This window comes from Aedes aegypti, chromosome 2 (assembly GCF_002204515.2).
Source record: "Aedes aegypti strain LVP_AGWG chromosome 2, AaegL5.0 Primary Assembly, whole genome shotgun sequence".
Taxonomy (NCBI): domain Eukaryota; kingdom Metazoa; phylum Arthropoda; class Insecta; order Diptera; family Culicidae; genus Aedes; species Aedes aegypti.
In genome coordinates, this window is record NC_035108.1 from 458,857,078 (window position 1) to 458,880,451 (window position 23,374).

The 23,374-nt window shown below is 35.6% G+C and overlaps 1 protein-coding gene across 4 annotated transcripts in view; it reads right to left on the reverse strand.

Moving 5' to 3' along the window:
- Positions 1–4,122: 4,122 nt before the first annotated feature.
- The window catches only part of LOC5565892 (reticulon-1-A), a 71,555-nt gene continuing 52,303 nt past the window's right edge, over positions 4,123–23,374 (reverse strand). For all 4 annotated transcript variants that reach the window (XM_001650214.2, XM_021848129.1, XM_021848131.1 and 1 more), the window contains 4 exons: positions 6,152–6,359; positions 5,869–6,077; positions 5,697–5,802; positions 4,123–5,629 (listed from right to left, as the gene is read on the reverse strand). In XM_001650214.2, the coding sequence (XP_001650264.1) occupies positions 5,575–5,629; positions 5,697–5,802; positions 5,869–6,077; positions 6,152–6,359 (578 nt within the window). In that variant the 3' untranslated portion in view covers positions 4,123–5,574. The remainder of the gene's footprint in view (positions 5,630–5,696; positions 5,803–5,868; positions 6,078–6,151; positions 6,360–23,374) is intronic.

Sequence of the window (23,374 nt, forward strand, 5' to 3'; positions counted from 1 at the left end):
TCAGCAGGAAATCGAGTTGAGTGTTTGCGATTTCGAATAAAATTCCAAAAGGCTGTGGGATCGTGCTTAGCGGTCGTCTCCAAACGAGCGACGTAGCTTCGAAATGCAGCAGTTTGACACTCATTATAACTGGTTTCGATAAGACGTAAATTGTTTCGATTTTCATCAGTTCGCGCTCGAAAATAACGTCTTCGAGATTTGCGAACAACATTGCGAAGATGTTGCAGCTCGGATGTCCACCAAGGATGTTTGTAAGAACAACGCGTGCGTCGTCTACGAGGGACGTGCTCGTCCAAAATTCCGTACAGAATGTCGTAAAAAATACATACCGTCTCGTCGGTGCCCCTACCGTCAAACGCTATCTCCCAGTCAATGGCTGAAATAGCATCGTTCAACTCCGCAAAATCACAGCGTTGAAGATCGAAGTCACGCTGTTGGCTCGAATCCTCGGCAAACTGCATACGAGCATCGTTTAAGCCCATACGAAGAACCAGCGGATTATGGTGATAATCAATTTTGAGGAGCGGTGACGGTGGTTCGATTACCTCAATGTCCCTTGCTTCATTGACAAAAACAAGGTCCAGTAAGCGACCGTTCAAGTTTCGTAGGCAATTGATCTGACGCAGTCCTGAAGCAACCATTGTTTCGACCAAGGCGATTTCTTGTTCGGATGAAGCATTACAAGGCAGTAGACCGTCAATATCTTCGTCGTTCTGCCAGATCAACTGGGGAAGATTGTAGTCTCCCATGACGATAACCTTGTCGGCACACAAATGAATAACTTTGAATTTATTAACCGATTGACTAGGTTGAACATGTTTTAGAAACGCCATTTCAGTATAACCATAAATAACTTTACACTGAAACAACGCGCCAAAATAGTGACGCTTTAAATTGATTAGTCTTGCACTTGTGTTCAACTTTTATATCGTTGAAAATATCATGGTCGACAGGCACCATCTGGTGGCATTAATAAGAAAAAATGCCACATTTGAGGAACAGAAAATATATTAAAGAAAAATATATTCTAGATTCATGAAACGCCATTTAGATTAATAAAAATTTTGATTTACCTCAAATATAGAAATCAATTGATTTTTTACTATAATATTTAATTTTCACATACCGACGCAAAAGATGGCATACCCGGTAGTTGTTGATAAGTTCATGAGTTACTCTTTCGAGATTCAAGTTTTGTTAATATCCGTAGTGTTCCCTTGATAAGCGAAAAATTTGCACTCCAACTGAACTTTGGAGTTCACAGCTGAAGTACAATCGGAACTATTGGTTTCTTCGGCGGATCTCCCCTTTTAGAAAACAAATATGGTAGAAGCACCGATTTTGACCAATCTCAGAGGAAGTTTTTTTTGAATATACTGGAAGCCCTATCCCTTTTGGGACAAATGATTTTTCACCTTTAATATTAAATTTCTCTTGCTAAGTAGTAGATTAAAAGTTATATAAAATCATAAGGTTTTTGGTTACACACCAGAAAACTTTTCGAGTCAGTCACGTCGTTTTTCGCGTTTAGGAAAAGTTTTCAGTACAATTAGGCGTGTTGGTGAAAAAATTGCATGTGATCTATCTTAAGCCGTATAAGCTTGAGTGAAAGAAATACAACTAAAACTCTCATCACTCTTTGAATACATAACGGATTTCAATCATTTTTTATCAACATACTCGTACACATATCTTGTTACGAAAAGTGGCCACAGGATCTCGGGAATGTTCATGTGGTCGGAGTTATTCCGGTGGGTCAGGTCAGGTTGAAAGGGTGCTGTGCGTTTGTGCCCCTGGAGTTAGGCAAGTTTCAAGTCACAGATAATTTTAGGAATCGGCTATAATGTGGCCACTATATGAAGGAATTTCAAGAAAATCGCATCAGTGTAAACCTTTTGAGAAGCGATTGATTTGGATAACCATGTTTCCTGCATTTGATTGATCCTACAAATGTTCATTTTCGGGTCCCGGGACACCTCAAATTTACGATAAAATGGCCAAAATGTATGTAAACATCTAATCCAAGATTATGGGAACGCGTTTTAGTGAACTATCCTGTTTGATCTCTACTTTTCGAGAATTGAAACGGTTACGTATCTAACAAATCTATAGCCGGTACTTCCGGGTATAAGATCCGAGTGGCCACATTCGGTACATTCTAAACGGTGCAAACCTCTTTATTTATAATGTTGAATATCAGATCATAATGATTTATGCAAATTTTAATGAATGCCTATGCAAGTAAATAGAGATTACTTGGAATGTCCCAAAAATAGTTCTTTTTTATTCGACTTGACCCAATGACCCACCGGAATAACTTCGGCCACAGGAATATTCCCGAGTTCCCCTGGCCATTTTTAGAAACTAGAAATGTGGGCCAGTATACTGACAAAAAATCATTTGAATCCATTTAGAATATAGTCAAGATAATTGTAAATTCGGGGAAATAGTGAAATTAAAAATACTAAAACCCTCACCGCTCAGCGAATTCTAAACAGATCCGCAATAAAATCTTCATGCTCACTAGCGCCGCCTGATGGCAAAATCTCAAATTTCTTGGTTCAAATAATGATATTCTTTGAGCTGCTGAACAACTTTCTCGAATGTCGGATTCGTAATTGAACCTATGTAGGTTGAAACTTGCGAAATCCTTTATGAATCACAGTTTCATCCCCAAGCAGATTCAAGTTCGACCGAACTACAATTGTTTTAACGTTGCACAGTGATTCCTCTCCATACAAAAGATGGAAAAAAGTCTTAAAAAGGATTTCTCATATTCTAATGAAGTTTCTTTATTCTGAAAGGCCCCATTGCGTTTTTTTAGAACTGTTTATCACCATCGCATGGTTGACCCACTTTAGGTGATTTTTTCATATATCATAATTCTATGTTATCAACATGTGATATTGGCTTCGTCAAGCTATACGCCACTTGAGCCCAGTAAATAGTTTGAAAATAGATTCCTTTAGTATCGTTATATTAGCATCATAAAAATGATTTTTCATCAAATATGCCTTTTTATAGGCAGAAATATTTATTACGCTCTTCAATATAATACCGTACTCAGTATTGTCGCATCCACTCTGGTGACAAAGATATATGTTGCGCAAGTTTGTGCAAGATGAGGTTAAGATTTATCAAAACTTGACAAAAAAATCTTCAAATTAAGACTACTGCGATATGTGTGCAAGTGTGTGGCTAAAAGCTAAGTTGAATTTCCTTTGGTGAACCTCATACCAATATTTTACAAAAGAGCAAAAAATACAACTACGTCGATCATGTTCTTCAAAATGCTCTTAAAACTTCAATTTTCACTCAATCTTTATTACATTTTGAAAACAGACTATTGAAGTATCGTATAAAAATACAAAAATATTTTGAAAATAAATAGTGAGACCATTTTTTTTACTTTTTTCCGCCCTTGCATCACTATGCGTTGGTTTGGCTACGCTGTGATTACCGACCCAGTTACTGGTGGAATCTGACAATAGTCCAAACTTTAGTTTGACACTAGAAAAACGACCCATAAGTCAGTAATTTGTTCGCCAGTTTGTCAGTTATGTAGTACATTTGTGCATTCGATCATCTGTCCATTCAGTGGGTCAGGAGGTACAGATGGGACATCAACGGCGCATCCGAGAGCAGTGTCGTGCACGAAATTAGATCGATAACAAACGGTTTTGGGGAAAGAAGAAAGAAATAGCGCGGGCTCCAATGCTGTGGTACGGTACGCTAGAAAAACGTGGAAGCTGATGTGGAAACAATCCTGAAAAAAACTCATCGCCTACCTATATTGTTCTTAATGCGAGGAAATCGAAAGCTGAAAGCAATTCTACGATGAACAGCTGAATAGAGGACAACAGACAGCAGAAGACCAGGACAGTGGGGATGATGGTTATGTCAGTTCAGCTTACAATTAGAAACAATATGGAAGTTTATATGCCAAGAAAAGTTAAAGGCGTCATTTATACTTACAGATTTTTCGAAAACAAGAAATGATCGTAAGACCATTTTCAGCAATAAATGAAAATTCTCTGCAGAGTTTTATCCGCTAGCTACAGATTAAAATTTATTCTGGACAGAGATAGGGGGTCTTCAACTGATAAGGAGTTTGACACACAGTTTCTCATCTTCCTTTTTTATTATTTCATTCTTTTGCATTGATGACAATTCTTATATATTTGTTTTTGTTTCTTCTTACTTTCGCACTTCAGTAATGAATTATAATAATAAAGTATTTTTTTCATTTAAGCATTTCTTTTTCTTCGTGTATGTGCTTATGATGTTCCTTTCATGTACATGCTACGATTTTTTGCATCTCCAATTTACTTCTAGAAAAAGGTGAATCGAAAAATGGTTTCTGCTCATTTAGGCTAAAAACAAACGCTTACGATAACGAGTAACGGAAAAAAGATTCGATATTTACCTTTTGCATTTCATATGTTGCTTAAATAATGCACAGGGTTTACTTTGTTTCAACAGAATTAGCTTATAGAGACTCAACGCCGCGTGTTTTGTTGCATTTTAGATAAGTTGCTTTGCTTTGCTTCGCTCCACTTCAAACAAGCTCTTATACTCCTATACGAATTACAATTACAAATATGAATATAGCCACTTTTTTGCTCGTTTCAATAATTTTACACAAATTTAAGCGAATTGGATTTGTTTTGCTGAAGCAATTTCACATTTTATTTTGTCGCAAAATTATTCGATTTGGTTCAACCAACCAACATAATGCCTTTGTCTGCGTGAGTGTGAATTCACCTCTGTTTGGACTTAGCTCGATCCGTTGCAGAAAAGAAAAACAACACACGCACGAAACAATGATCACAACCTCACAAAAGAAAAGGAAAAAACGGATTCTGTAACACGGAGGCGGGGTGTCAACTAAAACCTTAACGATGGTTACGAGATTTCCAAAAAAACTATCAATCTCTAAGTGTGTGTTGTGTTTATTCCTCATATTTTCTTGTTTTAATACTTAACTGTTTTGATAAACATTTAAACCGAGTTTGTGGTGTTGACTTCGATCGATGAGTGAATTCCAGTTGGGTGAGTGATGTGGGCGAGTGAACTACTTTACTGCTATCTCCAGACAAAACGATACTTCGAAAGGGGTTTGACTTTGTTTGAAACTTGTTTATTGAGAGTTAATCTCAATTCTGCATTCGATTTCTTTTCTCTTATTTGAAGAGTTTTATTTGGATTATTACAGCTATTACTACTACGCATACTTTTGTCTATGTGTGAGAGTTTTCTTTTGTTTTGATCCATTGAGTAATCACAAAGGTAAAATAAAGGCAACGGAAAGGTAATCTTATCTTTTTATTTATCATTCTTATCCGCAATCTTGGTAATCTGCTTAAATTTAAATCGTTCAGTATTTAGATTTCTTGGGTCATATCAGTAGTACTTGGCGTTAAAACGAATACACTTTAAACAATAAATTTGCGTGGGAATAAAAGATTCGATTTTTTTTCGTTTAGTTTAAACTTCATTCTTTTCATTGTGGTTAATAGTTCAATAAATAAAAAAATAAAAAGAGGTTCTTTAAAAAATATAAACTAAATCATCTTATTTATCCTTCTCGGTTTCGGCCTTCTTGCCGATAGGAACGGCAGCCTTAATCCTGAAAATGAGAAAAAAAGGAGGAGATTTTAGTATAGGAACTGTGCAAACTATATCTAGTATCTTACTTGTCGGAAACTTCCAGAATTTTGCTTCTGACCAGTTCCAAGTAAGCATCGATGGACTGCTTGTTGTTCTCGTAGACCTTTGGCAAGGTGAACAATGCGACAAATGCTGAAAGAAGTCAAAGAAGGAAATTAGATTTTTAGAAATGGCGAATCACACGTTTAATCGTCTTACCGATGATGACGCATGTCATTCCGTTGAAGATGGCACCAACGTAGGTTAGACAGTACAGGACGACGCCGAATTTGATGGAGTCAACCAGGTCTTCCACCAGGAACAGACGGCGCAGTTCCGTCAGCAGGGCATTGACGTGTGCCACGGCCACTGTGCTCAGCTGTTGTACCTTTTCTTGCGACAGGGTCAGGTCAGTGTCCAGGTATTCTCTGGAGAGGGTAGAAGAAAGACGCTTGAATTAGGAAACTTGATTCTAACCCAAAAAAAAATAAAATCAACTTACTTGAAAGGGTGTCCTTCGGAGGTCTTTTGCACTGCCTGCAGCACATTTTTGTAGATCCGGAATGAGACGGTACCGAACAGGGCCAGCAGGGACACGTACGAGAAGACACTGATTAGCGAGAACAGTGACATGGCAATCAGGATGGTGAGACCAGCGCCGAACACGGCTCCGGACTTCTTGACATCGCGCCAGTAGATCAGGGATTCCACTGCAAGTAGAAGAGAAATATTCGTATCGGTTAGTATACGGATCATTGATAAAGGTGTCTGAGTTTAAAGATAAAGGTAGCAATTTTGTCAAGTAGTAGTTGTTCTTTTAGAAGCATTTTTTCGTATCTTATTTCCTGATATGTAACCAGATGGGATATGTCAAAGACAAAATCTTTTGTAGCTTTGTATTCACACTACCAATCCAGTTAGCTCTGAATGTAGTTACATAATGTCATAGATGTATTGTACAACAAGTTAAATGATATAATAATTAAACAAAGTGTTAAAATTTTCACATTGAAACATCCTAGAGTCAACCAGATCATGCACAACTTGAAAGCGATTTTCTCATTAGGTTAATTTGACAACCCATCATATATATAGTTCCTCGAAACTGTGAAAACAAATCCATAATTCAGCACGTTATTGAATTTGTTCAAGTGATTAAAAAAATATTAAATAATATCAATAGTTAAGGCTTCATATTGGACTTCCAAAATTACTAGCGGAATTCTGTTGGTTGTACCACTTCTAACCGGAATTCGTTCTCATTTGATTTGAAAGCACGATCAAAGCAAGCGCAGAAAAATATCCCATCTGTATCGGTCTATGGTCGGCAATGTTTCGCAAGTTGTAACAAATTTGATAAATAACAGCAGCGAAAGAGAGCCCCAAAGAGAGAGCGATAATAAAATCATTTTTTCTTGCATGTTAACCGTTTAGGCTTACCATCTCCTGAACACTCAAAATTAGGACATTTTGCAATTTCAATAAGGCTGATACAAATATTAATTTTCTTTTATGTCACCCCCCCCTTCAAAAATCCGAAAATTTTGAAGGGGAGAAAAAAAAGATTCATCATTTTTTTGACATCAGTTAGATTTTTATCATTTTTTAAAGTAAAAAAAAAACAAGTAAAATAATGATCCAGAGGACGTTTGAAAAAAGTTTAACAATTATCGTTAAAATAAAAATTCGAAAAATAACTTTTTTTTTCATTTTTGTTTTTTTAGTTCCTTATTTATTTTTACCCCCCCCCCTCGTACCTTCCAAGTGGTCTCGGACATAAAAGAAATTTAATATTTGTATCAGCCTAACTTACTTATGCAAGTTCTATTTTAGCTCAAATTGCGAATATGACTTATTCCAAACAGTCTTTTGCTAAGACAATATTCTATCACATATGCGAAGACACTGGGTTGTTTCAATTACGCACCATATAAGTTGCAAAAATAAATAGCTAGAACTTCAATGATTTTTCTAGGAATCTGACAAGAATTTTCTAAAGTTTGTTACTTAAAGTCTGCCAAAAACCACAGTAGGAATCCTCTTTGCGAGAATATTGCTTAAAATTACACCAAGTAGTTAGTAGTGTTTAGGTGGAGGGAATCCCTTTTTGCGATGCATCAAAGTACTGCACGAAGATAAAAGACATTTTTATGATCCCATGATTGCTATCACTTGAGCTGAAACTAATAATCAGAGTTTCGAGGATTTTTTTCATTCTGATAGCAATAAAATGTTTTAAAAAAGATGTAAAAACATATCACAGACAGTGTTGATAGACTCACACTCAAAATCTCAATCAATACGCTCTCCCGTGAGAGCAAACTCATTAGAGATCTGCTTCGTAAATCTCACGCTTGAGATTTTGATGCAAAATCAACTCAATCAACTCAAACCGTAAAAAATGATTTAGTCGCAAAACCCGGCAAAAACTCGTGAAATCCGATTATTGTTGTTTACGTTAGAAAGGATTAACATAATTTTATCAGACTAACAAGAAATTATTGCCGTGTGTGAGTAAACTGTGGAAATACTAGACAATGAGTCGAAAAGGTGAGCCAACTCATCCATGATTTTTTGACTGCTGGGTTGCATGATTGACAACTCACGCATGAAAAATCTCAAGCGTGAATTGTGAGAAATTGAGTTTTTCACAACACTGATCACAGATTATTTAGTACGAGCCAAAATGATTCAAATAGCAGTACATATCAGAATCGTCAAACATCAATTTGAAGGTGTTGTGATACAGTATGAAACGCATCCAAAACTTGCTATGCAACTGAAGTCGATATCTAAACCACAAAACTCAACATGAATGTTTAGATAGATGACATTTGAATCTTTTGGTGTTTTACTGTGAGGATAGTTTCAACTAATTCACGTAACGTGCAGGAAAAAGCAGGACAAAACTTAAAATATGAAAAATAAATCAGGACGCTTTAAAATAATCTCAAAAACAGGACATGTCCTGCTAAATCAGAACGGATGGTAACACTATTACCATTGAGGGTAGGTATTCAATTTTACATGCACGATAAACAATACCCGCATTGGCAATAGTGTCCTCCAGGTTTGGGGCTAGTTTAGATGGGTTTAACCATGCCCTGCTATCATTTCGATCTTATCAGAGCTGTATCATTCTATGAGGCTCTTATGAAGTGCTAAGTAAAACCTCCATGAGTCGATATTGTATGGCTCAATATTGACTATACTAAGAACAAAATTTCATGGTTACTATGCTGCCCATAAAGGCATAACTGTCCCATATTGAAAAAGTAGGCATTGAGAAAACACCGCTCAAAGTTTGAAGTTTGACTTCTCCTACAAATGTTCATGATTTTCTAGTACATTTATACTTGCCATATTCGTTCAGCACAACCTCACAGGTAACTCATTTTGCTTCTGTTGATCATCGAAAAATATATACTTGAACACAATTCATGCTTCGCAGTTGCTGTTTCGGTTGAATGTTCATATAGAGACTGTTATGCCTTTATTTTTCAATATGGGACTGCACCAACTTCATATTTTTCCACAACATTTTCAGACAAAGTGTGAAAATTTTTATGTGCACAGTAAAATACATATTAATATATGGATGTTGCGACGAAAAAAAGGTGTGGGTTCGAAAATCCATATGGGACAGTTATACTTTTATGGGCAGTATGATACTTCCCTAAGTGAGCTTTCCAAAGCAGAAATTCTATTTCTGGCTCCATATTTCATGAGTCGACGGTTCTTTCAGATATCGACTCATGCAGATTTGACTGTATGCCTCTACCTTTTAGCCGGGTCTTGGAGAATTTAAGCAGATTGTACCTTACAAAATTTTTGTCAATTGACTGCTAAAGGTTCAAAGCAGGCATTGCAGAATTCGTTTTCAATTTGCGGTGAAGCACGATCGAAGCAAGCGAAGAAAAACATTACATCTGTATCGGTCCATGATCGACAATGAATCGCAAGTTGCTACAACTTGCCCTTCATTTTGATAAATAGCAACCACGAAAAAGAGCCCCAAAGAGAGAGAGAGCGATGATAAAACTCATTTTTCTCGCTTCACTGGGTCAATAAACTATCCCCGAACATCCTATAACAATAGTGCCCCCATGTTTGGAGCTTGGTTAGATGGGTTTTATGACTCACTACTATCCCCCTAATGTAGTCAGAACTGTGGCAGTAGACGATAAATAGACTTTTATCATGTGTTGCGAATCATGTTGCAAAGAATGTTTATAAGAGACATTCTCAATTTTCTCAGAATTCAACCCTTGGTTCAGACAAAACATGCTTCACGGACTGTGGACTTTTTACATATTATTTTATTTTTTCATTACAGGATATGGAACAGTGAACTCGAAGAATTTGCAACTATATGCATAATTGATTCGTGTCAAATAACTTCGCAATCAATTGTTTTTTTTATAAAACAGCCATGCTAAGTATGTCCTAACAAAAAAAAAAAGAAGCCTGACCGGTAGCTAAGTAAGTACATTTTTTCATAAATTTCATATATTTGACGTAAAACATTTAATAAATTTATTTGTGTGTTTTACGAAATTACACTACGTGCCGCATTTTAGATCCACAGGGCCATAGGTTGGGAACTATTTGAATACAACGAGTTTTACTTGTACTTAAGGCTTTAGTAAGAATAGATCTTCTTCTTCTTTCTGGCGTTACGTCCCCACTGGGACAAAGCCTGCTTCTCAGCTAAGTGTTCTTATGAGCACTTCCACAGTTGTTAACTGAGAGCTTACTATGCCAATGACCATTTTTGCATGCGTATATCGTGTGGCAGGTACGAAGATACACTATGCCCTGGGAAGTCGAGAAAATTTCCAACCCGAAAAGATCCTCGACTGGTGGGATTCGAACCCACGACCCTCAGCTTGGTCTTGCTGAATAGCTGCGCGTTTACCGCTACGGCTATCTGGGCCCCAGTAAGAATAGATCATTTGTCAAAATTGGAAAAACACTTCTTTTTCGATTACTCAACAAATCAAGAAAAACAAGAACGTCCGGTAGTCATAATTACCAAAATGAGGAAACGGACGTTTTTATTTTTACAGAATTGTCCAATTTCCGAATTTGTCCATTTGGAAGAAAACTGCTGTTTAAATTTCGGCAAATGACTTATTCTAAATAGAACCTTAATGAAATATTTTAGTAATCTCTTCGAAGATGAAATCAACTGATGGTGATCCAGAGTTAAATTCCTTTTAGTATTTCCTGTTGTACACCCTTAATGAGCTTGGTCTAGGGCAGTGGTTCCCAACCTTCTCGAAGCTTCAACTCCCCTAAAGACCCTAAGGCCCACTAAAAATTTTTGTTCTTGAGGAAATTTATTGTTACTAATGCAAAAATCTCCCTAATAAAGCTAATAATAATAACTTATGGAAATCTATTTGAGGGTGAGCAGTTATCGAAATGGAGGCCAGAGATAACAAGCATCATAACTTCGATTGCTAGCCACGTCCATTTTCTGCGATAATGAGCATAAAACAAGCTTGTCATGAAGGAAATCTCTCATAACAGTACAACAGTGGCCACTGTAGTCAAATATCCACTTAAGGTCTACAATAGCCCTATTTAGCACAAGACATGAAAAATGAACCATCGCACGATATGTATTGGAGTTCAATTTCAATTGTCCCTAATTACAGGTTCCCTCTGGAACATCCGGTGGTCCCGGAAGTAGTCACTGTAGTCAACTATCCGTTTTGAGTCTACAGTTGCCCTATTTACGACAAGACATGAAGAATGAGCCGTCGCATAATATGCTTTGGTGTCAAAATCGAAATGTCCCCTATGCAAGGTTCCCTCGGGGCACTTGGCGGCGCCATGAGTGGCCAAATCTGTACAAGACTCTTTTTTAATTTATAATAGGATATTTTATGATAAGCTAGGGAGAAAACAATATTGCGTGACATATTTTGAGTGAATAGTTTGATCCCAATTCGGATCCACTACCGGCACCGATTCCGGGGAAATGGCCATATCTTGGTTGTTTCTGGATCGATCTTAATACTTGGCGCACCAATCGCTGCAGAATTTGATCTTCTATCTCCATGTGTAGTAAAATTTTGAATTTTTAGCCGAGACCTTTACTAAAAACATGTCATAATTTTACTGCATAAGACATGCTTCCGGAAATCCGGTTTATCACCGGTAACCGGTGGTCATAGTTCATCTCCGTGGATTCACCTCAAAACTAGATTAGTTGACCCGTCCATTACTTCTTGAAGAATTGAAATCGGTCAATTTTTGTCAAAGTTACAGCATTCCAAAGTTGGCCCAATTTTTGCCTGTCCCAGTTATTTTGACAACCCCCTGTATATCAAATATTCCATCATTTGCGATACTTTAAAAATGGGGAGGGTGCAAAAAAAGGGGGGAGGGCTTCCTGCGAATCTTATTACAACTCTTCATATTGGACTTAACGTTTAAAACATTATATGGTACATGAATTCCGCTGTCCTGAATATAAAACACTGTGTCGGTTTATTGATCAGATTAGATTTTTAAATAAAAAATGCTAAAAGTTCAAGTATATTTTAAAAATGACCTGGGGCAGACACGAACATTCTGAAAACGCCATTATTTTTGTTTATTTTTATACTGTCAAGCCCGGGTTGTCCGGTCTCTGTGCATTCAGATCGACTTTTTTTGTCGACAAAAATAACGAATTATATTTTAAATAAGGAATTATTTTGAAAGGCGACCAAAACAAACCTATCTGAAGAGTCCCAAACAACCATAGTTGTAAAAGAGTAGTAATTGTAACACGGACATGATTTCCTCATTGCTTAAAATGTATTTTGATTCGTTATAGATCAATGAGCTACATTTCAACAATTCAAGAGTAATAAATAGTGGATGAAAGCAGTGCTGGGAATGGTAATAGTAGTAGGCTTGAATTTCGCGAAAATCACGTGGCTCTCTCACTACAGCAGTTTAAAATCGTGAATCTCATCAAGTAGCCTATATTGGGTACATGATTTTCTCTAAATCAGTAGTGTCATTGAAGGCTCTAAATGCGGGAAATGCAGCGGGAAATAGAACATTTTTCTACAGTAATTTTGGGTTGCCCTTAGCAACGGGTGTTTTGCTATTTTCAAGGCTTTTTGCCTACACCAGCGATGGGCGTGAGTTTCACTGGCTTCGCTGACTGTGATTGGTTTTGTTTGACTACTGTAGAGTGAATTTCAGATTTTTTCCCAACCCTGGATAAAAGCCAACGACCTAATATCGCATGAAAACAAATTTAAAAAGGCAAATATTCCATTTTTTTTCTCTATGCAAACAAAATTTTGCCGAGATAATTTCAAGCAGATTACATTACTCCACAAGACAAAGCTCAAAACAAGCATAACACATGTTCGTTTGGCTTTGATAGCTCTCTCTGCTCGATTGGCTCACACTTTGACAAAAATGTGCTTTTTTTGGATAAAATTATTTTTTTTGCAACGTTCTGAAGAGTTTCCCAATAGACCTTCAAATGATCACTATTGGAATTATCTTCAGGAACTCAACTAGGTTACTTCTCGGAGTCTCGTAAATCACCAATTGTTGAACGGTTAAAATGCTCGTTAATTGTTGAACACGCTATAAGGAATACACGGACAGTTCAACAATAGGCAAGATTTTTAGCCATACAACAATAGGTCAATTACCCTATTTGGAATATTCTAATGATCATAATTGAAATGTGATATGCATTTTTAGGGATTCTCAAAACGATACATATCATATTAAAAGTTAGATTTTCAAAATATCGCAAGTATGGATTAGATATCATCAAGTATCTATTGAAATCTTCTGAAACAATCAAAAGATATAAACCTGCAGTGTTGTAAAAAATGGCCCAGATTCTCACCAGGTGACCTTCGCATAGCATTCCAATGAGGTAGTGAAAAAATAATGTACACTACCCGTCATAAACACGGACTCAAAAAAAAAAGACGATCGATCTTCAGCAAAGTTCTTCAGAAGGTCAAGGACACCGGAAGGCAAACAGTTTGGCATATAAAATAGAGCATTTTAAATTAGTGCTATCTTGTGATACAGGTGATACAAAGTTCCAGTCTTCAGAAAAATGTTTCAGAAAGTCAAAAATATCCGGCAAACAAAATGTTTTGCCGCTAGTTGGCTAGTAAGCATACAAATTTTAGCATTTTAAGCAAGTTATATATTGTGATCTACATGAGATAGAAAGTGAAGTCATCTGCAAAGTTATTCGAAACCGGACATCCGGAAGGTAAACAATTTGGTTATAAATTTGCTGCCAGGTGGCACTAGAGAACATATAAAAATGAGCATTTCAAGCTATTTCTATCTTTTGATCTACATAAGATAGAAAGAAATAGAAAGTACAATTCTTGAGCAGAGTTGTTCAGAAAGTCAAAGACAGCCGTAAGTGAAAAACCAAAGGTTCTGAATTGTGCCGATAGGTGGCGTTAGTGAGCATATAATATTGAGTAATTTAAATTTGGTCTATCCTGTAATCCACATGATATTCGAGTCTTCGACAAAGTTGTTGAGAAAGTCAAGGGAATCCGAAGTGTGATTCTAAATTTTGCCGCTAGCTGGCGCTAGTAAGCATAGGAAACTAACATTTCAAGCGAGTCATATCTTCTGATCCACATAAGATAGAAAATTCGAGCCTTGAATAGCCAATGTCTAAATATGAATCACTAGAAAATGAAGTGAATCAGGCCTAAAACACATAAGTGAATATGTTGTGAGTCAGAACTGAAATGAATCAGTGCTAAATTATTTGAACATGAAGTGAATCAAATCAGAATTAACAACTACCGAAAAGCTAAACATTACATATTATTTGCTATTGTTTAAATGGACAAATTGATGTGAAGTTTTGCGAAAAAGTTACACGTCTTCTCAGTGAGAACCGAACTCACGACTCCCTGATCTCTAGTTGGGGCGCGTTACCCCTACGCCATGAGGGGACTAGCTTAGACTTGTATTTCTTGAGTATAAAGTAAATATGAAGCGAATCCGACACCGATCGCTTGGACACGGAGTGAATCTAACATGAATCACTAGAATCTGAAGTGAATCAGTCCTGAACTACTTCAATATCAAGTAAATTCGACCTAAACCATTTGAATATGAAATGTAACAGACCTGAAACACTTGAATATAAATCGAATCTGTCTCGATTATGAAAAGAATACAACTTGAATCATTTGAAAATTAATTGCATCAGACCTGAGTAGCCTGAACAAAAATTAAAACATAACCTAATTAGCAAATCAGATCTGGATCATTGTAAAACAAATTGAAATGAACATGAAATACATGAATATGAAGTAAATCAGACGATAACCACTTGAAAATGAAGTTAATCAAATCTTAAACATTGGAATATGAAGGTCCCTAAATCACAGGTAAATTTTAATTATCCAATTTTCCACATTGTTCAATGCGTTTTCATTGCAAAATTAAGATTTTGTACCTCTTAGTACAAAACATATATTACTATAATGGTTGTTTTGTACTCAATGATTGCAATAAAATCCAATGTATGCTGATGGCTGTGAGAAAATTGAGATTGATTCAGAGACAGTTTGTATTTGTAATTATTTTATTGATACTAGGCAATTAGCTTCAGTGAAATTGAACTGCAGTCAGTGGTATCTTGATTACTTGCTCTAATCTGAAAAGCTTATTTCCAAGAATGTTTTCTAAATCTGGAAAACATCTGTAAGACCCAAGTAAAAATAGTGCAATAGTTAAAACTGAAAAAGTAGTTTTCTCCTTTAAAATATACAAATCGAAGAAATTAAAAACACACAGCTCTTTCGTTTGCCAAATAAAAAGGATGTGTGTTTTTATTTTCATAAATTTGTTGTTTTAGAAGAAGAAAACTGATTTTTCAGTTCTGACTTTTGTGCCATCTTTTCTTGCACCTTAAAGCAAGTTGGGTTTTAACGTGCAACTGGGAGTCATAGAGTAAGGTGGGGCAAAAGTTCGACCTTAGTGGCATAATCAAAGTTTCCAGGAAAACAATAGCAGTTGAAACAAAACAAATACCATACAGTGAACCTTCAACATATTAGCTATAATTTTGCTGAACAAACTTGTGTCAAAATATTTACCCATTTTTAGTTATAACAGTTTCAAAATTGATTGTCTTATTCGAACTTTTGCCCCACCGGTGGGGCAAGAGTTCGAATCTAGTGTGGGGCAAAAGTTCGCTGGCTAAAACACAAAATATTGATCCTCCAATGACAGGCATACTTTACACCAGCCGTAAACTTGAGTTTGACGAAAAATACACACTAAATTTTCATCAAAAAATTGCCCAAAACCGGGTTAATTGTAATATACTCAAAAATAGCAGTTTTTCACAAAACTAAGTGGAAATGTAAAATTTTGGTGACAATTTTCACACGATCAGACAAATTTAACTAAATTCGAAGATAATATGTGGATTTTAGGCAATTTGCAAAACTTTCCGTGATTTTATACATGGGTCGAACTTTTGCCCCACTATGGGCCAAAAATTGTTTTCAAGCATATATGCAAAAACTAATACACCTCAAAGCAACCTCACGATAGGCTTAGAAACGCCCTTACATAAAATATTGAAAAAGATTTTATCTTCAATTGGTTGCATGGAACGAAAGTTTGACCAAAAATTACAATATTCACGTCGAAAAACAACAAATAGCCATAACTATTCCAAATCTCAATCGATTTTTATGATATTTGGATTGAAAGTCTCTTACTTGAATAGCATTCGAATCACCATGAAATTTATAAGATTTGTTTGGAATTGAGCTGGAAATCTTAAAAAGAAACTCTTACCCCACTCGAACTTTTGCCCCACTTTACTCTAATATATATTAATGCAAAGTTGACCTTCAAATCCAGAAATCACAACAGCGACAGTCCAAGGCAATTTTAAGGTATCGGTCAGAAGGTTTTATGAATCAATCGTTGATTTTGAGCAAATGGCGTTTGTAGTCTGTTTGGCACTTTTGGTTCACCTTATCATGGGGATTTTAAGCTTAATCTCTTTCCTGGCATTAGGTACACACTTGATCGAAGCCCTTATTTATTTGTCTCTTAATACACATTCCAGTTTTCGGGAGATGAATAATGACAGCGTTTAATGAAAGAATAAACAGTAAATTTGCATCTGAGTACTACAAAACTATATAATTTCTCTACTGGCAAAGAAACACCATTTTCAAGCTTGGTACTAAGTAAATCATTTCGATATCAACGTGGGTTCGATTCGGATTGACATTTCAGGTATCAGTCGCGAAAAACTGGTCAGACCAGCTGAAACAATCAGACCGGTTTCCCGAATTCTACCAGATACAAGGAGCTGGATAGCATCGTTGCGTAAGCGGAAAGTCGATTCCTACTATCCAGAGGCGGCAAGATATTCGCAACAGCATTTTGTCGCTGTACACTTTCTGTATGACAAAAACAGTCAAGGGGAAAAATCAATTATCTCCACAATAAACTGAAATTATTATCTCCAGATAGCGACTTGGGGATTAACTAATCCACGCGTGCATCTACTGCACGGACTACTCGCTATTTGTAACCACGTTGCATTCCGAAACTTGCTATCACAAATGATAAGCTCCGGCGAAGACGGTGCCAACGTCGCAAAAGATTCGTCTTCCAGCCACGCTTTTCCCTTTCATCAACAGGTTGGTACAGTGCCCGTTCGATTTTTGCAACACATTTTGTATTGTTCCAAAGGCTGTTTTGTAGACTATTTTGTGGCTTACAATGTTTAAAATAGCGTGATAAAGATTTGATAAAAGACGATAGATTGTGAGACGGTTTGAATTTGGAAACATGAAATTTGTTTGGCATATTGCCAAAATCGAACGGGCACTGTAGTACACGTTGCGTTCGCAATTCGTAACTTGCTCTCATTAAGTTCGATGACATAAAAATTAAATCGGCAGCCTGGTGAACTATGAGCGAGAAAAAGTGAGCGTTTTTCTTCGGTGTTTCGTTTTTTTCGGTTGGTGGCAAATCGTTTCTTATTTTAACTCATCTTCCAAGAGCTGTCCGTCCGTTGCCTGTGTGATCTTCGCGCAGACAGCAGCAGAGTCGTCGTCAGGTTTTGGGTGTGTGAACGCGAAATATTATACATTTTCCTTTGCGCAATGCACTTTTCGTTCCTTTTGCTTTCGACGAAACCTTTCCAATGCGCAACGTCCAAATGACCGGCACACGTACATAAATATATAGTCAAATGAGGGATGAGCACATGGGCGTGATCAGGGGTTTCATTAAGGGTCTTTGATGTAATTTGCAACTCACCAAATTACCTTAAAGACATGATTAACCATTTTTTCACAATATGATTCACATCATGAAGGACGAAAATTTAATTAATGGGTTGAAGAAAAAAGTCTGAGGACATGATCGGAGGCAAAAGAAGCCCAGCAAAAACTCCAGCAGAAATGTTTCCAGTGTATCCCCCAAAAAATCCGTCAAGAATTCCTCAGGATTTTTTTTCAGGAATTCTTTTAATTGCTTTTCCAGGAACATTTAGTAGCACATTTCATTCATTTATTTAGTTAACATCTACACAGATAACACTGAATCAACAATTTCACGCCACAATACTCGGTTCGTGGCCGCATCTCTCCATCCTCGGTTCTGCCCCACGCTCGCCAAATCGATACGCACTTGATCCGCCCACCTAGCTCGCTGCGCTCCACGCCTTCTTGTACCAACCGGATCCGTAGCACATGGAATTATTTTAAGAGTTTTCCAGGAACTTTAGCAAAGATTCCACCAAAATACTTTCAATATATCTTAATGAATTTCAAGGATTATACAAAGCATTCGTCTAAACAGTTTACTAATGACTCCTTCAAAAAAAAATAATCGTTTTTTCTTGGAAATATATCAACATATTTCAAGGGCATGTTCCACCGAAATATCCATACAAAACATGAGTATTCGAAATATGAGTCGGTTCGGAATGAGTCAAAACGTTACCTCAAAATATTCAAGTCAAATATCTGGAAAATCATTGCTGTTATGTTGTAAGGACCTTAAGAAGGAATGCTTGGAAAAAAGAATAAATTTTAACAAACTTTATTGGAAACCCTTGCATGATAAACGCTTGGAGATGTCCTCAGCAGTGTTGATAGACTCTCACTCAAATCTCAATCAATACGCTCTCCCGTGAGAGCAAACTCATTAGAGATCCGTTTCGCAAATCTCACGCTTGAGATTTTGATTCAAAATCACTCAATCAACTCAAACCGTGAAAAATGATTCAATCGCAAAACCCGTCAAAAACTCGTGAAACCCGAATGTTGTTGCTTACGATAGATAGGATTACTATAATTTTACCAGACTAACAAGAAATTATTGCCGTGTGTGAGTAAACTGTGGAAATACGAGACAATGAGTCAAAAAAGTGAGCCAACTCATGCATGATTTTTTGACTGCTGAGTTGCGTGATTGACAACTCACGCATGAAAAATCTCATGCGTGAGTTATGAGAAATTGAGTTTTTCACAACACTGGCCCTCAGTGCAATTTCTGGTCGAATCCAACAAAGATGTTGAAGAAATACCTCAAACATCTTTTAAAGCATTTTTGATACAATTTTTATAAAAAATCTCCAAAATACTTCTTTCAAGATGTTTTTCGAACTACTCTCTTGGCGAATAGTTTGATGAGTCACTCGTTGTATTTTGTCGCTATTTTTGATTTTTTTTTATCAGAAATGGAGCTTTTAGAGGGATTCTGAGATAATTCATGAATCATAAGAATTACTTACAATATAATAAAAAATTAAGAAATTATTCAAAACCAAATAAAATATTACCATATATGTAGATGAAAAAACCGAATTTAGTACTATACCATTTAATTCTGTCATGTCTACCTATCTCAAGTGATATTCCTTATGACTCTGGTACCTTTTACTTGATCGTACCTACAGTATTTTTGAGCTATAAATACTGGCTGCCGTAAGCGCAAAAGGAGAGACTTCCCGGACTGTGGATTGATTAACATATTATTTTATTTTTTATTCACAGGTTATAAAAGTGGCGACGAGGATCATGGAAACGTGTGTTTGCAATTATCCTTTTTTTTTGAGGTGGCGAGTTTGCCAATTTTATTTCTTTGAGTTTGGTGAAATTGCCAATTTTATTTATTTGAATATGGTGAAATTGCCAATTTGAGTTGAACTAAATTGTTCTTTAGAGCGGACGAAATTGTCGTACATTGTGAACATAGTTGTTTTTTTGTGAAGCGGGATATTATATTGAGATGAACGAAATTGTTCTTTAGTGTTGACGAAGTTGTCATATGTAATGTTGAGCAATATGAATCCAATGATTTGAATGTTTTGTTGTAATCATGAAATGAGTACTGTGAACATACAATTGTGGAATTTTTCTAGGTATATTTTCGATTGTTCGTTGTATAAGTTGTTATAACGTGAAGGTGGCATTCGAAAGGGGAAAAGGACTGTCATGTCTACTAGGGTGCGGCTTATTTTTGAAAAGTTCTCAAAACCGAAAATTCGTGTGCTCTACTGAATTCAAATCACATTTAAAGAGAAACCTCAAAATCTGAGCCAAAAATATTAACATTTAGAGGTGGCGCAAGCGTCTTGAAGTTGAATTTTCAGGTTATAAAAAATGACCTTCAGTGAAGTACACATAACTTTGTTATTTTTCAACCGATTTTAAAACTTTTAGCATCAATACCTTCAAAATTAAATTTGTAAAAACTTTGTTGAACACCAAATTTGTCTAAAATCAAAACAAGCTTTAGTTAAAAGTAATTTATTCCAAATTTTTCCTCATTTTACTAAAAATTTCAACTTTGTTTGACAATAACTTCATGATTACTTAACCGATTCCTAATCTTTTTATATGCTTTTGAAGCTAATTTGTTTGTTTTCAAACCTTTCATATATCACATTTTACTAAAAAAATATCTTGACCAAGTTATTCAGCAAAAACTGCACAAAAACATTATTTTTTAACGAAAAATTCCAGTTTTGTCAAATCTTTGGCAGTTAAATATTGTCTCTTAAGCTGAAACTGATTTTTATCATTTGTTAAACCTTTGGGAAGGACTTTGCAACAATTTTTAAATAATTTTGAAACAAAATTATGTTTGCATATGTTAAAAAATATATGCCCTATTCAACTCGTAACTAAGGCAAGATGCTTTACATATTTAAGTTTTATAGAAAAAATGCTGTTTTTGGCAAAAAAAAATTAAATAATCCAAAGAAATTAAATTTTTTCATTGAAAAATCATGTTTTTGGGTAGTTTTTGTTGATTACCTAAGTCAAAAATATTTTTTAGAAAAAAATGTTGTATGTACAGTTTGAAAACAAATAAATTTGCTTCAAAAGTATGTAAAAAGATTAGGAATCGATTGAGTTTTAATGAAGTTATGGTCAAACAAAAATAATTTTTTTAGCAAAATGAGGAAAAATTTGGATAAAAGTATTTTTAACTAAGACAAGTTTTGATTTTAGACAAATTCGATGTTCTACAAAATTTTTATAAATTTAATTTTAAATAAAATGGTGCTAAAAGTTTTGAAATCGGTTGGAAAATAACAAAGTTATGTTTACTTAACAGCAGGTCGTTTTTTATAACTTGAAAATTCACCTTCAACAGGCTTGCGCCACCTCTAAATGTCAATATTTTTGGCTCAGATTTTGAGGTTTCTCTTTAAATGTGATTTGAATTCAGTAGAGCACACGAATTTTTGGTTTTGAGAACTTTTCAAAAATAAGCCGCACCCTAATGTCTACCTATCTCAAGTGATATTCCTTATGACTCTGGTACCTTTTACTTGATCGTACCTACAGTATTTTTGAGCTATAAATACTGGCTGCCGTAAGCGCAAAAGGAGAGACTTCCCGGACTGTGGACTGATTAACATATTATTTTATTTTTTATTCACAGGTTATAAAAAATTCCACTAGAGTTTGTTTCCTTTGACATATACGCGTATTTCTACCTCAACTGTAAGGCCGTCTTCAGTGTCGTGTCGACGAGACAATTACCATATACATTAATCCCTCTACCGGCAGCTTCATTTTTTACCGCCAAAAAAATATTCAAATCGCGATAACTTTTTTGTTTCTTGTTATTTTTGCACCATTTTTTCACAAGATCTCAAAAAACTCTTCTAGTTTTCGAATATGTGTCGATATTGATAATTGGTCATCTCGATCCGAAGATATTCCAAAATTTCTTGGGGGACCGACGCGTAGCCATAACCCACGTAAATATATCAGGCTACAGAATTATTATCGTATTCGGATATTCACTCCTCGAAATGATACCTTAATGCGAGTATGTTGTGAAAAAAATGAACCAATTTGGTGCAGCCGTCTTTGAGTAATGAGCATTTATGTTTCTGGTACCACTCTGGACAATTAAAGATCTTGAAAACTCTAAAAACCTCATATCGTAATTTTCAGATTTCTCCAAGAATACTGAACCGATTTTTATGATTTTTTCAGAGTAGCTCCTTATTGCCTGGTATTGTATAGTACACATTTTATTTTTTTGATAAATTGACCAAAAACGTAATGTCCGTCAAAAACATTTTACATGGAAAATGTCGGTCCCCCAAGGAACATCGAAATATTTTCAAAACCGGATCATCAATGATTAATATCGACACGGCTTCTTAAACTAGAAGAGTTTTTGAAGATCTTGTGAAAAAATGATGCAAAAATATTGAGAAACAAAAAAGTTATTGCGATTTGAATATTTTTTAGCGGTAACAAATGAAGCTGCCGGTAGAGGGGTTAAATAATCCCTTGCAAAATTTCGGTCACAGTTTCTGGACGAGTTCGAGAGGGAATGTGTGAAGAAATTTTCAAACCAACATTTTAAGAAATGCCTGAAGGTGCCATTAGTGAAATTGCTGTATGAATACTTGGAGGAATCCCTAAAACAATCTCTACGAGCTGGGACCTTCTTTAGCCTAGTGGCAGCCCGACTAAGGGTACATAACAAAATTATATCAGCATATGTTATTATGTTATAAGTTTTTTTCGAACATAGGTTGTTACAAACTCGATGCAGGATGTTGTTAAAATATCTAAAATTATAACAAAAAATGTATGAATAGTAACATAAACATAACAAAATGTGTTTTAATCCTATCAAAAACATATCAAACCAAGTTATAATGTTTGATACAAAGTATCAAAATTATAATACTGATCGATATACGATAATATTGTATATTATTGAAATGAATAACTATCTATTTATTTTGTTATAAAAATGTTAAAAATGAAAAAAAAATATCTTAAAGGAAAATAAAACACATTATGTTATATTTCTGTTTTATTATGTTCTATGGATAACGGAGCCTAACAAAATTATATCATAATATGATATTCATATCATATTCTGATAAAATTTTATTATATTTTTGTTACAAGACTCTAGTTGGGAGGCTTCAACATCATTAGAATTTGACGACATACTCTAGTAGAGCAATATGCTGCCTTTGCCTCTTTCCGAGGCAGCGAAGAAATTCTAAGCCGAGAGGCAACAAAAAATGAGCTAGGAAGATGCAGCACAAAACACAACAGAGTAAAATTCCATCAAAACAGAGTGCTCTCACAACTCCCCGAGGACTGCCTTGTTCGGGTAGGACACTCAAGAGTTATGTTAAAGCGTGAGTAAAGGTGAGCATCGCAATAAGGAA